Source organism: Rhincodon typus, chromosome 37, assembly GCF_021869965.1.
Source record: "Rhincodon typus isolate 14 chromosome 37, sRhiTyp1.1, whole genome shotgun sequence".
In the NCBI taxonomy this organism is placed as follows: Eukaryota; Metazoa; Chordata; class Chondrichthyes; order Orectolobiformes; family Rhincodontidae; genus Rhincodon; species Rhincodon typus.
Window position 1 is genome coordinate 2,707,302 of NC_063368.1, and position 16,985 is coordinate 2,724,286.

Consider the following 16,985-nt stretch of genomic DNA (forward strand, 5'->3'; position numbering starts at 1 on the left):
TGGTTTTGGATGACCATGGCTTCCAAGCTGATCGTCACCAACACATTGTTCTAGGGCAGGACAGAGAAAAACACTTTGAAGAAACTCCAAAGTTCTCCTTGAAGCCTGGTGGAATTGACCCCAATAATTGGGTCATCAAGCATGAAGAATAGTCATTTATTGTCACTTGTAGTTTTTACAGACAAAAAGCAGTGAAAAGTGTTTAAGTCGCCAAACCATGGCACCTGTATTAATAACAAGTCATAGATAAGAAATGTTTTTTTAAAAAAGAATTAAGACAAAGTCTATCTCAGTTCACTTTCTGGTTCCTGGGTTCAGAGAAAGACAGTACCGCTGCAAAAACACCACGCCAGGCCGGAGGTTCTGCAGAAGCTGTCCCAAGAACCAACCTCATCACTGATCCCAGGAAAGAAGACATCGCAAAATCCACCCAGAGGATACCTGGGCAGCTGGATGCTGGGCCAAAACCACCTCAACACGAAGCTACCGCTGGCCTCTGCTGACATAGCAGGTGATACCAGGTCCCCGTGCTTACCGCTCCACTGGCTGCCTCCTTGATACTGATTCACGAGTCCCACTTCGGACCTTCAGCTCCTTGCCACTACCCTCCAGATCCTGCTTCAGGCTCACCAGCCACCACCACGCTCTGGACCCCAACAAAGACACTTTCATACTGCCTAGTGCCAGAAAAGAGAGAACAACATAGGAAAAGAAGAGAAAAAAGAGAAGTAGACAGGCCCTGGGCACAGGAGCCTGGATGCTGTCTACTCTGCCACTGCCATCTTGGAAGGGACCTGTCTCTAGGAGCTGTGAACCATGGAGGAGGGCAGCTAGGACACATTTCTTCATCACCTCAGGATAAACCCTCCTCTTCATACCTTCAGTGGCAACGACTTGTTTATCAAGATGCATTGAGTCACAATTTATTAATAATGAGCCAGAGTGGCAGCAGGGAGAAAAAGAAGCAAATCCTGCCCTCAGGATCCCACTAACTTCTTGAACATCCATCTCCACATGACCAAAAGTTTGTGGATTCAGCTGTTCAGTCCCACAGAGATCTAGGATAGAGCCCAAAGTAAGGCATGGCTGACAATGGCGTGATGTGAGGGTACCACCATTCTTATTTACCAATTAGGAGCAAGTGTAGACCATTCGGCCCTGTGTCACCATTTGATTAAGATTGTCACTGATCTGATTGCAATTTTGCTTTACTCCCATAACCTTTGAACTCCTTGTTAGTAAAGAATCTGTCTGATTCAGCCTGAAAGATGACGTTGTCACAGATTCACAACCCTCTGAGAATTGTGCCAGAGAGCAATGGAAGCTGGGACACAGGATAAAGTTGAGGAGGAGATAGATTTTCAGTTAGTAACAGGTTAAACGAATATGGAGACCGGGCAGGATGAGGCTGGGATGAGATCAACCATGATTGTACTTAATGTAGAGCAGGCTGAGGGGCTGAATAGCCTAGTCCTAGTACCTGTAATTTTGAAACGTTCTATCAGATTTCCTCTTAGCTTTCTCCACACCAAAGCGAACGGTCCCAACCTCTTCATTTTAACCCTCCTAATTAAAGCTTCTCATCCCTCTCACCATTCTTTAAAGTGACTCATCTGTACAGACAACCAACTACAATCTTCATTAGCACCGTTAGTGTCGTAATACACCCCAAGGTGTTCCACAGAAACATCACCAAAAAGAAGCTTGACAGCCCCATGAGGACATATCAAGACAGATGACCAATGTCTTGACAGATGACATTAAGGGAATGTTATGGAGGTGAGAGGTTTAGGAAGTGAATCAGTTACAAATGATACAAATATAGGTGGAGCGACAGGTAGTATTGAGGAGGTGGGGAAGCTGCAGAAGGATTTAGACAGGTTAGGAGAGTGGGCAAAGAAGTGGCAGATGGACAACAATGTGGGAAAAGTGTGAGATCATGCACTTTGGTAGGAAGAATAAAGGCATAGACTATTTTCTAAATGGGGACGAAATTCAGAAATCTGAAGTGCAAAGGGACTTGGGAGTCCTAGTCCAGGATTTTCTTAAGGTAAACTTGCAGGTTGAGTCAGTAGTTAGGAAGATGAGTGCAATGTTGCATTTATTCAATAGGACTAGAATATAAAAGCAGGGATGTACTTCTGAGGCTTAATGAGGCTCTGGTGATACCACATTTAGAGCATTGTGAGCAATTTTGGGCCCCATATTCAGTAAGGATGTACTGGCCCTAGTGCAGGTCCAGAGGAGGTTCACGAGAATGATGCCAGGAATGAAAGGCTTAACATGTGAGGAACGTTTGAGGACACTGGGTCAGCGGAGTTTTAAAGGATGATGGGGGATCTAATTGAAACTTACTGGATAGAGTGGACATTGGAAAGATGTTTCCGTAAGCAGGAGACACTAGGACCCAAGGGCAGATCCTTAGAGTAAAGGGAAGACCCTTTAGAATGGAGATGAGGTGAAACATCTTCAGCCAGACAGTGGTGAATCTATGGAAGTCATTGCCACAGAAGGCTGTGGAGGCCAGGATATTGAGTATACTTAAGACAGACATTGATAGTTTCTTGATTGTTAAGGCGATCAAAGGTTATAGGGAGAAGGCGGGGAAATGGGGTTGAGAAACTTATCAGCCCTGATTGAATGACAGAGCAGACTCGATGGGCTGAATGGCCTAATTTCTGCTCCTATGCAGTTCTCAGGGCATTCAGTGGGCTCGGCCTCTAATGAAAGCAACTAAAATGAAGAATATGCAAAAGGCCAGAATTGGAGGAGTGCAGAGATCTTGGAGAGCGCTGGAGGTTGCAAAGGTAGAGAAGGATGAGATCATTGAAACCAGGAATGATAATGTGACAATAGCAGTATTTCTGGACTGGGCATCAAATTAAGGTAATGGGAATGAGGGGTGATGACTCAGTAAAAAAACTCTGTTTTCCTCCCACCCTGCTCTATAAATTGTGAATAACTATCTTATATTTTCTAGCTACTAGTAAATGGGTGTAAGAATTTCTGCAGCTTGTCTTGTTACTCCGGCTATGCTTAGTCTACCTGATCAGTCAATGTTCCTAAATGCTGCTACCCTCTGTTGGAATGATATGAAACTGCACATATGTGATGTATGTAGATCTCCTAGAAAGACTATATATACTTATACTCACTGTCTATGGCCTGAGCATGTCTTCTAGGTGAAATGGTGATTTGTGTGTACTTCTCTCAGTTTGGCACACTGCGTTCACTGCTTAGAAGGAGCTTTTCTCTCTACTGAGCAGAACAAGGGGAGGTGATGACCTAGTGGTATTATTGCTGGACTATTGACCCAGATAATGTTCTGGGGACCTGGGTTCAAATCTTACCATGGCAGTGGATGAAATTGGAATTCAATAAATATCTGGAACTATGTCTAATAATGACAGTGAATCCATTGTTGATTGTTGGAAAAGCTCATTGGTTCACTAATGCCCTTTAGGGAAAGACAGTGCCATCCTTACCTGGTCTGGCCTACATGTGACTCCAAACCCACAGCATATGTGATTGACTCTTAACTGCCCTCTGGGCAAATAGGGATGGGCAATAAATCCTGGCTAGCCAGTGATGCCCTCTTCCCAAGAATGAATAAAATACAAGCAGATGTTGAGTAATGACTTTGTGAAATATCCCCTTTTGGTCTGAATCATAGAATCCCTACAGTGTGGAAACACGCCCTTCAGCCCAACAAGTCCACATCAAACCTCAGAGCATCCCCCTATAACCCACCTAATCTACACCTCCCTGAACACTATGAGTAACTTAGCATGGCCAATCAAACTAGCCTGCACATCTTTGGACTATGGGAGGAAACTGGAGCTCCTGGGGGAAACCCACGCAGACACAGGGAGAACGTGCAAACTCCACACAGACAGTCACCCAAGGCTGGAATTGAACCTGGGTTCCTGGCACTGTGAGGCAACAGTGCTAACCACTGTGCCACCCCAATATATAGGTGTGGCTTGTATTTATTGAAACAGCATGCCATTAGAATCTTGTTTTATTCACAAATAGTTGTAGTTAGAAGGGATTTATTTGCTTTGTTAATAAGTTAATTTGTTCACTGTTAGAGTTAGATAAATAAATTGAACTTGTTGATCGCAAAGTGAGTGTCAGGGGTTTATTTTGTTTAACCACTAGAAGTTGCAGAAAGGCAAATTACACCACTTTTCACACACACACTATAGGGCGAGGCAGCCCTCTTTGGGTGATTACATGTTAGTTCTCAGGGGGATTCAACATCCGCTTTATAACAGACACCTCACATAAATTAAACACCATCTGCCACTTTTGGCCAATTGGCCCATATGATCAAGGTCCTGTTGTACTTTGTGATAATCTTCTTCACTATCTACTACACCACCTATTTTGGTGTCATCTAAGCATGACCCCAAACTTTTGGTCACCTACAATTTAAATTCTCTACCTTGCTCTCATACTGACCTCTCTGTTCTTAGCCTCCTGCAGTGTTCAGTGGGGCTCAACATAAGCTCAAGGAGCAGCACATTGTCTTTTGATCATACACTTGGTAGGCTTAAAAACTCAACATTGGACTTAACAAATTCTGACTGTCAGCTCTACTTCTTTTTCATTTTTGCCAAGTTTTAACCAATTTTTCATTTTGCTTTTGCTTTCGGACAATAAATATTCATCATTCTGCCATTCACACCTTCTCCAGATTTTGGCCCTATTTGTCATTTAATCTCAATTTCTACATTTTCGACTTCTTGACATCTCTGTTTTCATTTCTGGGGATAGGCTAGCCATTGATACAAACCCACTGATGCCCACGGTTATTGTGAATGTACATCCTTGCACCCTGCTTTCTGTAAGGACTCCATCCCATTCTTTTTGTCTCCGTTGCTTCTGTTTTGATAACGCCACCTTCCACGTGGAACCTGAGAAATGTCCAACATTTTCCTCAATCAAGGATTCCCCACCACTGTGGTTCACAGGCCCTTAGCTGTGTCCAACCCCATCTCCCACATTTCACTCACTGTTCCCTCCCACAACAATGACAGGATTTCCAAGGTCCTCACTTACCATCCCACCAGCAACCACAATCAGAGGATTGTTAGCTGCCATTTCCACCACCTCCAGTGAGATGCCATCACCAGACACATATTCCCTTCCCTCCCTTGTCTGCATTTTGCAGGGTCCATCCCTTCTGGGATGCTCTGGTCCATTCTGCCTGCATTCCCAACACCTCCCTATGGCACCTTCCCATACAATTGCAGAAAGTGTATTTACTTTTTTACCATTTATGCTCAGTCTGCAAAAATGACTCTGAGTTTTCAGTTGCCTGCCACTTCAACACATCACTGTGTTCCATGGCCAGCATTTCTGTTGCAAGCCTACTGTAGTCTTCCATTGAGCCTCAGCACAAGCTGAAAAAACAGCATCTCATTTTCCACTTAGGGACCCTGCAGCCTCTGGGTCTCAACTTCTCACACAGTCGTTAGAGCCCGATTCCATCCGTCCATCCTTTTTACCCACCCACATTTGGTCCTCTTTTGACATGGGTTGCTTTTAGCACACAGTCACCCATTCTCGTACTCCTTGGGCCATTACATGGGTTACATTCACCACAGGTAACCCGTTTTCTCACTCTTAGGACTTCTTATCATAAATTCAAGCTTTTATCTGTCCTGGCCTGCTACCCGTAATCTCCTTGTTTACCTACCCCTTTCATACTCTATCTCTACCTATTAGCTCACCACTTCCTCTTCCCCTTCCCCCTTTGGCTTGAGCATAAATACCATTTTTTCTAGCTACTAACCATTCTGATGAAGAGTCACTGGACTTGAATCATTAACACTGTTTCCTTCCCACTGCCAGGCCTGCTGCATTTCTATTTTTGTTCTTTATTTTACATTGATGCTTTCCATCCTTTCCTCCATTTTTGTCCCCTTTCACTTTCTTAGAAGTTACTATTTTTTTCTATAAAAACAAAGTACTGTGACTGCTGGAAATCTCAGGGGAGAGAAACAAAGTACTGTAGAAACTGATCAGGTATGGCAGAATCCATGGAGAGAGATAGTTAAATGTTTCAAGTTGGATATGATTCTTCTTCGAATTTTGTTTTTACTTAAAAGAAAACTAACTGGGTGGCACGGTGGCTCAGTAGTTAGCACTGCTGCCTCACAGTGCCAGGGACTTGGGTTCAATTCCAGTCTTGAGTGACTGTGCAAATTCAACACAGTCTCCCTTGTCTGCGTGAGTCCCCTCCAGGTTCTCTGGTTTCTTCCCACAGTCCAAAAATTTCCATGTTAGGTGGATTGGCTATGCTAAATTTCCCATAATGTGCAGGCTAGGTGGATTAGCCATGGGAAATGCAGGGGTACAGGCATAGGGTAGGGGTCGCTGGGTGGAATGCTCTTCAGAGGGTTGGTGTGGACTCAATGGTCTGAATGGCCTGCTTCCGTACTATAAGGATTCTATGGATCATTTATTGTCTTCATTTGCACACATTCAGAATTTCCTGCTGAAGGTGGAATTGAAGACTGGGGAGATATCATCAAGATACAGTGGGGGAAGACCTAGGTGCAAATTTGAAACAAGCAGAAACCGCTGGAAAAGCTCAGTGCTCTGCAGGTCTACCAGCATCTGTGTAAGTGTAGAAAGGTCACAAGCACACATTTGTTGTTGCCATATATTGAAAACAATACCAACTAGCAATGGGAAAGACCAAATCACATACCATAACATTCAATGGTTTTACATTACTGACCAAGATAGGGATGTAGAGCTCAAGTGAACCACTGAAGGTCTCCCCTAGGTAGGGAGCTCTACTCCACCTCCCAAGTCCAAAAATTAAAAAGTTTCACATGTCCTGAGTACAACTAAAGACTCATCAAATCTCAGCACCTTCAGGTCAGGGTTACAAAATATTAGTGACTGCATGTAGATAATTCACATTTTGGTAACCATTAAATCTCTGATTCATGTATTAGATCGACTATTAAGAGCAATAATTAAATCTCTTTCGCCAAATGTTTCCATTAATCTGCATATAACCAATATTCCCCAATCATATGAGCGCTTCCATACCTGGGCGGGTCGGTAAGCTTGACGGTATCCGATGGCAATCAGAATTAGGGCTTTCTATTGGTCAATAATGTGCCAATCAAGGCCACGCCCTGCCTATGATTGGTGATTTACTAATAACACACTTCCCGGCTGTGAGTCGTCACCGGGCCATGACGCGTCCTGAATCTGTCCCGCCCTCTTGTTGCCATGAGCGACAAATAGACCAATCAGATGGCGGGAGGCAGCTTCAGCCTGACGGAGAAGAGAAACTAGGGAACGAGAGAAAGTGGGAGAGACGGAAAGAAATAGAGAGCGGGAGAAATAGAGAGAGACAGAAAGAAATAGAGAAGGAGAGAAAAATACAGAGAAAGAGAGGGAAAAATAAAGTGGTGGGCAGAAATCGAGAAAGGGGGAGAAACAGAGAGATGGACAGAGAGGGAGAAATAAGAACTGAGATGGAGAAATAAGAAGAGGAAGAAATAGGGAGATTGGAGAGAAGGAGAGAAGGATAAATAGAGAGATAGAGAAAAGTGACACTCGAAAAAAGCAATAGGCAGAGAGAAAAAATAGAGATATGAAGAAACAGAGTTAGAGACACAAGAAAACTGAGAAAAATATAGAAAGAAGCATTCAAGAAAATAAAGACAGGGAGGAATAGAGAGAAATAGAGACATAGAGAAATGGAGTGAGATGCCCAGAAAAAGAGTGGGAGACAGAAAAATAGAGTGAGCAACAAGGAAATAGAATGCCAGAGACAGACAGAAAAATACAGACAGGAGAAACACAGAGAGATATAGGAATAGCAAGAGAGAAACAGAAGAAAATGTAGAAAGAGGTACAGGAAATAGAGTCACAGAAAAATATAAAATTAGAGCGAGACAGAAATGGAGAAAGGAATGTCAAATGTAAGGACATCAACATAAGGAAATTAATTCAGATTCACAGTGGTTCCAGTGAATTCGGAAGTTCAATTATTGTGAACAAAGTGTGGAAGCTGGAATTGTTTTGAGAGAATTTGGTAGAAGGGTTCAAAATCATGAGGGATCCAGACAGAGTAGACGGAAAGGAACTGTTCCCATTAGCAGAAGAATTGAAAACTAGAGAGCACAGATTTGAAGCATTTAGCAAAGGAAATAATGGCGACATGAAGAAAATCTTTAGTACGCAGTGAGAATTCCTCAGGTAAATATCACAAAATATGAAATATTAGCAGGATTGGATGTTCATTAATGTTCTTTTGTGTGAACCTCTTTATCTTTACGTGGTTTCCCAACTGTTTATTACAATGTTCATTCCTTTGAGTGTCAGTTTTCTCCTCTGGGCCTAAAGGTTATGGGTCCAAGTCCCAATCCAAAGACTTGATCCCAAAATCTGGATGACATTCTGGTGCAGTACTGAGGCTCTGCAGCACAGTTGAAGGTACTGTCTTCCATAGAGTCATAGTCATACAAGCATGGAAACAGACCTTTTGGTCTAATCAGCCATGCTGACCAAGTTTCCCAAATTAAATTAATCCCACTTGCCTGTGTTTGGCCCATATCCCTCCTATTGGATGGCACCATTGCTCAGTGGTTAGTGCCGGTGTCTCACAACACCAGGGACCCAGGTTTGATTCCACCCTTTGTGTGGAGTTCGCACATTCTCCCTGTGTCTGCTTGAGTTTCCTCCAGGTGCTCCGGTTTCCTTTACATCCAAAGATGTGCAGGTTAGGTGAATTGGCCATGCTATATTGTGCATAGCGCATCGTGTCCAAGATGTGCAGGCTAAGTGACGAGGGTACACAGGGGTAGAGGAATGGGTCTGAGTGGGGTGCTCTTCAGAGGGTGGTGTGGACTTGTTGGGCCGAATATACTTCCATACTGTAGGGATTCTATGATTCTATATGAAGGGTGATGTGTGAAGAAAAAAGGTTTTCACTCAGCAAGCAGTTAGGGTTTGGAAAATACTGCCTGTAAATGTGGTGGAGGTAGGTTCAATTGACGCATTTGAGAGGATATTGGCTGATTACTTGGCTAGAAATGGTGTGCAGAGATATGGGGAAAAGGCAAGAGATTGGTATTAGGAAATAGACTCAGGCACGGTGGAATGAATGGCCATTTTCAATACTGTAATAATTCTGCGATGAGTGCCAAATGCGGAACTCATCTGTCTCAGAATAAGAAATGTGTGGTAAATTCTAAACACAACTTGGAATCTTGGAGTCCACAGAATTTGTGTTGACTTTGAGTGGCAGTGTAAAATTTCCAATGTTGCACCAGCCCTCCTGCACTCTTCACTGAACTGGGGTTTATCCCCTGGCTTGATGGTCATGGTGCAGTGGGAGATGTGCTGAGCCATGAGGTTGCAAATTGTGTTGGACTATAACTTGGGGGCTGCTGATGGCCCACAGCACCTCATGGATGTCCAGTCTTCAGCTGCTGGATCTGTTCAAAGTCTGTCCCATTTAGCATGGTGATAGTGCCACACAACATGATGAAGGGTATTCACAATGTGAAGGTGGGACTTTGTCTCCACAAGGACTGTGCAGTGGTCACTCTTACCGATACTGTCATGGACAGATGCATCTGCAGGTGGCAGATTGGTAATATGTTTTTCTCTCTTGTTGGACTAACAGCTACATCCTTTAGGAGCCAACAAGCTCAATCACTAGTGCCACTGCCGAGCCACTCTTTGGGGTGGACATTGAAATCCCCCATCCAGAGTATTGTTTACACCCTTGCCAACCTCAGTGCTACCTCCAAGTGTCGATTCATCAGCCAAGGGACAGTGCTACATGGTAATCAGCAGGAGGTTTCCTTGTCCATGTTTAACCTGAAGCCATGAGACTTCATGGGGTCCAGGGCCAATGTTGAGGACTAGTAGAGCAACTCCCTCCTTACTGTATACATTATGCCGCCACCTCTGCTGGATCTGTCCTGCTGGTTGGGCAGGATATATTGAGGGATGGTGATGGTGGTGTCTGGGATATTGTCTGTAATGATTCAGTGAGTATGACTGTGTCAGGCTGTTGCTTAAGATAGCTCTCCCAATGTTGCCAATAGCCCCCAGAAGTTAGTAAGGAGGAATTTGCAGGGTTGACAGGGCCATTTCTGCCGTTGTGCTTTCTGCTGCCTAGGTCAATGTCAGGGGTCCATCTACTTTGTATTTCTTTTTTCAGACTTTCTAGCAATTGTGGCAGTAAAGAATCAACTATGTTTCTCTGGGTCTGGATGACCATAAGGTGTAGGAGCAGAAGTAGCCCAATTGGCCCATTGAGTCTGCTCTGCCATTTGATCATAGCTGATATGTTTCTCAGCCCTATTCTCCTGCCTTCTCCCTGTAACCCTTGATCCCTTTACTCATCGAGAACCTGTCTCTCTCTATCTTGAATACACTTAATGACTTGGCCTCCACAGCCCTCTTCAGCAATGAGTTCCACCAAGCCACCGTCCTCTGGCTGTAATCTCATTTCTAGAGGGTTGTCCCTTCACTCTGAGGCTGTGCCCTCAGGTCCTAGTCTCTCCCACTAGTGAAAACTTCAATGAGATTGTAGCTGATCTGAAAATCCTCAATTCCACTTTCTTGCCTTATCCTCATAACTCTCGATTCCCTTACTGATTAAAAATCTATCTGTCCCAGTCTTGAATCTTATTACTGACTCAGCCTCGATAGCCCTCTATGATAATGAAGTCTACAGAATCACTACCTGTAAGAGAAGAAATTCCTCCTCATCTCTGTCCTAAATGTATAACATAAGAACATAAGAACATAAGAGCTAGGAGCAGGAGTAGGCCATCCGGCCCTTCGAGCCTGCTCTGCCATTCAATAAGATCATGGCTGATCTTTTCATGGACTCAGATCCACTTACCCGCGTTCTCACCGTATCCCTTAATTCCTTTATTGTTCCAAAAAAAATCTACCTTATCTTTAAAAACGTTTCCTGAAGTAGCGTCAACTACTCCACTGGGCAAGGAATTCCATAGATTAACAACCCTCTGGGTGAAGAAGTTCCTTCTCAATTCAGTCGCAAATCTGCTCCCTCTAATCTTGAGGCTATGCCCTCTTGTCCTAGTTTCACCTGCCAGTGGAAACATCCTCTCTACGTCTATCTTATCTATTCCCTTCATAATTTTATATGTTTCTATAAGATCCCACCTCAATCTTCTGAATTCCAATGAATATAATCCCAATCTACTCAGTCTCTCCTCATAAGCCAACCCCCTCAACTCCGGAATCAACCTAGTGAACCTCCTTTGCACCCCCTCCAGTGCCAGTACGTCCTTTCTCAAGTAAGGAGACCAAAACTGCACACAGTACTCCAGGTGTGGCCTCACCAGCACGTTGTACAGCTGCAACATGACCTCTCTGTTTTTAATCTCAATCCCTTTAGCAATGAAGGATAAAATTCCATTTGCCTTCCTAATTACTTGTTGTACCTGCAAACCTACCTTCTGTGATTCATGCACAAGGACACCCAGGTCCCTCTGCATAGCAGCATGCTGCAACTTTTTACCATTCAAGTAATAATCCTTTTTACTATTACTCCTACCAAAATGTATGACTTCACATTTATTTACATTGTATTCCATCTGCCAGACCTCTGCCCACTCACTCAATAACATCTACCCTGTCAATCCCCTAAAGAATCGTATATGTTTCAATAAGGTTATCTCCAATTCTTCTAAACTCCAAAAAGTATAGACCCAATCTTGCCAACCTCACCTCATAAGACAGTTCCTCTGTACCTGATATCAGCCTTGTGAACTCTCTCTGGATTGCCTCCAATACCAGTATATCTTTCCTTAGCTAAGATGATCAAAACTACTCATAGTCTTCCATTTGTGGTCTGATTAGTGCCTTGTGTAGTTTTAGTAAGACCTCTGTTCCATTTGTCTTCTCTAATACCTGCTGAATATAGATGCTAGATTTTGTGATTTATACACAATGACTCCCAAATCCCTCTGTGCTGCGGCTTTTCAATATTTAAATCAAATTCAGCTTCTCTATTCTTCTTATTAAAGTGCATTAGATCCCATTGGCCAAGTTTTTGTTCAATATTTAGCACCCCCAGTACACTCCTTGTGTCATTTTTACTACATGCCTTCCCATTTATTTTTGTGTCATCCACAAACTTGGCAATTCACTTTCCTCATCTAAGTCATTCGATGGCATGGTGGCTCAGTGGTTAGCACTGCTGCCTTACAATGCCAGGGACCCAGATCTGATTCCAGCCTCGAGTAACTCTCTTTGTGAGTTTGCACATTCTCCCTGTGTCAGTGTGGGTTTCTTCCAGGTGCTCTGATTTTCTCCCACAGTCCAAAGATGTGCAGGTTAGGTGAATTGGCCATGCTAAATTGCCCCTGGTGTCCAGGGATGTGCAGGCTAGGTGGATTAGCCATGGGAAATGCAGGGTCCCAGAGATGGGATGGGTCTGGGTGGGATACTTTTTGGAGGATCAGTGGGGACTTGATGGGCTGAATGGCCTGCTTCCACACTGTAGGGATTCTATGAAAAGGGATTGACAAAGTAGATGTAGAAAGGATGTTTCCTCACGTGGGGCAATCTGGAACAACAGGTTTAGTTTTAGGATAATGCATGGCAGATTTAAAACAGAAATGAAGAGAAATTACTTCTCTCGAAGGGTCAAAAACCTGTGGAATTCACTACCCCAGAGTGCAGTAAGCGCCGGGGCATTGAGTAAATTTAAGGAGGAGATAAATACATTTTTAATTAGTAATGTGTTGTAGGGTTGTGGAAAGTGGGCAGGAAAGTGGAGTTAGGGCCAACATGACATCAGTCGCGATTGTATTAAATGGTGGAGCAGGCTCGTGGTGCTGAATGGCCTAGTGCTAACCTTGGTTCTAATGTTGAGTCTTCAAACATTGAGTTGTTTCTGTACCACCATGTTCTGGGGTTGTTTAGGGGAATAGATCTTCATCTTTTGAAGTGAGAAGATGGTGGCCAGTTGAGCAGTTAGCAGCACTGATGGGCTTTCATTACACCACCATCCTGTCTGTCCTTCCAGCCAATGATAACCCTTAAATGCCAAAGCATAGAATGGGGAGCATCCAAGATGACATGCTGCAATTAGGGAGGTGCAAAACTGTATCAGCGATTAAGAGCTCACATTCAGCATGCATCATCAGTAGAAGCAGCTACTGTTGTTTTGACTGCCAATGCTATCTTTTCCAATGACTGATTTGATGATTTGCATCAATTCTTATATTGAAGGCATTCTGTTGATTCACTGAGCTGACCGTGTACCAGTAGCACTCAAGAAAGAAGATCGTCATGGAATTTATCCTTGACTTAATCAGGGTTGCCTATGGTATGCACGTACACACTGATGGCGGTTACTTACCTGTTGCCATGTGGGAGGGATTTAACTACCATCGGACCAACGTTTCATGATTGTGTAGATGCTCAGAGGTTCCACATGCTCTAGTTGGCTGACACATTTTTCCAGTTTCAGAATTTGCTGCCACACCTAGACCTTGGAGGTCTGTGCAACGGCAAGAAATACTGGAAGGAATGTAGCAGAAGATGATTATTAATGCCCTTGGGAAGGCAAGCCAAATTACTGTCACCAGCAAGCAGGAGAAGTGAATTCACTTGACCTGAAATGTTAACTCTGATTTCTCTCCACAGATGCTGTCAGACCTGCTGAGGTTTTCCAGCAATTTCAGTTTTTGTTTCAATTTTTTTTGTAATTGCTCTTCTGTCTGTAACGGGGTGTTTTTGAAATTTATTTCCTTTTTGAAATTTATTTTCCCTTTCAAAATAAACCGTAATGTGTCTCCCCCACTTCTTCTGCCACCCCCCCCCCCACCCACCCAACACTCTGTAAGTCCAATTTTTAAATGACAGACAACAATTTTTTTTAGGGTATAACAAAAAGTATGATTTATTCACCCAGCAAATAATTTGGTAGTGCAGCAGTTATAAACTGGAAATTGGCTCACGTAGTAGGCAAAAAACAGGATTATTACCTAGAAATCAGACTTTGAGAGAGGTCTCGATTAAAGTCAAATTTAGATAAGCCTAGAACTGTTTTTGTCAGGACTGTACTGATGTAAAGACACCAATGTATGTAACATGCAAGTAATGAAGTGAGTCAAAGCTGTTCAAGCATAAGCAATTTCAGTCTTATGATTGGGTCCCCCTGCTGAAACATTCAGCTAACAGAGTGGATTTGATACACCCTTGTCAAAATCATTGCATTTTGTAGCAGATAACTGTGGATTTACTAACACCATCTCAGACATAATGTGTTTCAATAGGTTCATTTCAAATCACTGTAGCTGGGGAGACACCTTTCCTGTACCTCACTTGTGTTGACTTGGTTGGAATGCCTATACAATACAAGGAATGACATTCCAGGAGGATAATGCAAGCTGTTATCCCCTACTTGCTGCTGATCAGATGTTTCCAAAATTTGTGACCAACTGACATTGTGTGATCAGTGGCATCCATGTTGTCAGTTCAGCAAAGTCTTAAGAAAGTTTGAGCAAAATAACACAATTTTCAAAAAAAAAAGGATTTCTCTCTTCATGCCTTCTTGGCCTTAAGTTACTGATTAGATGGTTCATGACATCAGTTTGGTGTCATCCGTTTTCTCCGTGGCCTCTCCGAATGAGTGTGTAATGGGATGGAATACTGCCGGCTTGCCTGGATGACGGTAACTCCCACAACAGTTCAGAGCTCAACGCCATCCAGGACTGCATCCACTCCCTTCACCACTGACACTCTGTAGCAGCAATATGTACCATCTACAAGATGCACCGAGGAAATTCACCAAGCCTCCTTAACCAGCACCTTCCAGACCCACAACCTTATCATGTAGAAGGACAAGGGCAGCAGAAGCATGGCAACACCACCACCTGCAAGTTCCCCTCCAAGCCACTTACCATCCCGATATATTGCCGTTCATTCACTCTCACTAACTATTTTGGTGTACCTACACCACACTCACTGCAGTGGTTTAAGGAGGCAGCTCATCTCTACCTTGTTAAGGTGATTAGGGATAGGCCGCAAATTCTGGCCCAGACAGTGGCACCCATGAATGATTAAAAATAAAAGATGGTACTGATTTCCTGGAGCTGACCCTCCTCACATCAACTAGTCTCTCTGAGAGTACTGTACCAAGCCAGCTCTCGGCCAACAAGAGCAAGTCTTCTCTCAGACCTGTCAATTGTGTGGCATTAACCATGATTAACTCACATTATATACAATCTGTAACATTTTAGCCCACTCACTGAACCTATTTATATCTGTCGGCAAATTTCTTATGTTTCTTGAACAACATACCTTCTTACTATCTTTGTGACATCTGCAAATTTAGCTACTATGCCTTCACTAGCCTCATCAAAGTTGTTGACATATTTTGTAAAAGGTTAAGGCCCTAGCACGGACCCTTGCAGCACCCATTTATGCATACTCTGTTTTCCACCAGCCAGCCAATCTTCTTTCTTTCAGCCAAATGCCTTTGGGAAATCCAAGTACATTATATCTATAGGCTGTCCTTTATCTACAACATGTGTTACTCCTTCAAAGGACTCCAATAAATTGGTTAGACATGATTTCCCTTTGACAAAAACCATTGATCTTCCCAATTACCTTGAGTGTATCAAAATGCCCAGGTTATATATCTCATTAATGATTGATTCTAGTTCCTTCCCCAGAACAGATGCCAAGCTAACTAGCCTAGAGTTTCATGCCTCCCTTCCTTCTTGAATAGAAGAATTGCATTTAACCTTCCCAAATTCTGGAAAATTAATGCTAACACATCTACTGCCTCAATATCCTCAGCTCCTTCATCAATGCCCTTCACTCCATTGTAAGGTCTGAAGTGGGGATATTTGCTGGTGGATGCACCACGTTCAGCACCATTTATGACTCAGATATTGAAGCAGTCTAATCCAAATACAGCAAGACCAGGACAATATCCAGGCTTGAACTAACATGGGACAAGTAACATTCAACACATCTTGGTCCCCTTACACCCCTCACTCACAGTTACACCTTCATGGCCCCGACCATGGACCAAGTTAGAAAACACTGTCTGAAGGGATAGGACCTAGAACAAAATATCCAGGTAACTTTCCTCCTGTCTAATGTATCACAGTGTCACTTGTTTATTCCCCAGCTCATGAACTCTGGACCAAAGCTGCTTGAGTTGTAACTGCTTATTGTTGATGTGTTTGCCTTGAATCACTTTGGCATGCAGGAGCTCCCACATGCTACAGCCGCAACATATTGTGCTACCATTCTTAATGTGTGTTTTTAAAACTAGCTACTTAAATAATTTATTCAATTATTTGTTTCACATTTTTATATATTTTATTAATCCTGTTTTAAGTACACTGTTTTAAAACATAGAAATAGAATAGACCTTAACCATATATCAAACACCAAACAGTAACTTCTCTCCCTGTAGTATGGTATGAGCCAATTCCTAACTGCCAGCACTCTGCCCCTCAGTCCTCCTTTTGCACACTCTTCTAACGGATGCCATCAGGTCTTCTGGATAAGTCATGAATGGTGCTGATCATTGGGCAATCATCAGCAAAAATTCCCACTTCTGACTCTATGATGGATGAAAGACACAGCCGGAAAGTGGGCGGAGGGAGGATGTCAGAAAAATGACATAGTGGTCAGCATGGTAGCTCAGTGGTTAGCACGGCTGCATCACAGCACCAGTGACCCAGGTTCAATTCCACCCCTGGGCGACTGTCTGTGAGAACGTTTGTACATTCTCCCTGTGTCTGCATAGGTTTCCTCCGAGTGCTCTGGTTTTTTCCCACAGTCCAAAAATGTGCAGGGGATTGGCCATGCTGAAGTGCCCTTGGAGTCCAGGGGTGTGCAGGCTAGTCCAGTTAGCCATGGGAGATGCAGGGTTACAGGGATAGGGTAGGCAGGTGGGTCTGGGTGGGATGCTCTTCAGAGGGTCAGTGTGG

At 43.4% G+C, this 16,985-nt stretch overlaps 1 protein-coding gene across 3 annotated transcripts in view; it reads left to right on the top strand.

Annotated features, from left to right (window-relative positions):
* serhl (serine hydrolase like) overlaps positions 1–6,973 on the top strand; it is a 59,878-nt gene extending 52,905 nt beyond the window's left edge. For all 3 annotated transcript variants that reach the window (XM_048617547.1, XM_048617549.1, XM_048617546.1), the window contains exon 13: positions 6,497–6,973. In XM_048617547.1, coding sequence (XP_048473504.1) covers positions 6,497–6,778 — 282 coding nt within the window. In that variant the 3' untranslated portion in view covers positions 6,779–6,973. The remainder of the gene's footprint in view (positions 1–6,496) is intronic.
* Positions 6,974–16,985: the final 10,012 nt, after the last annotated feature.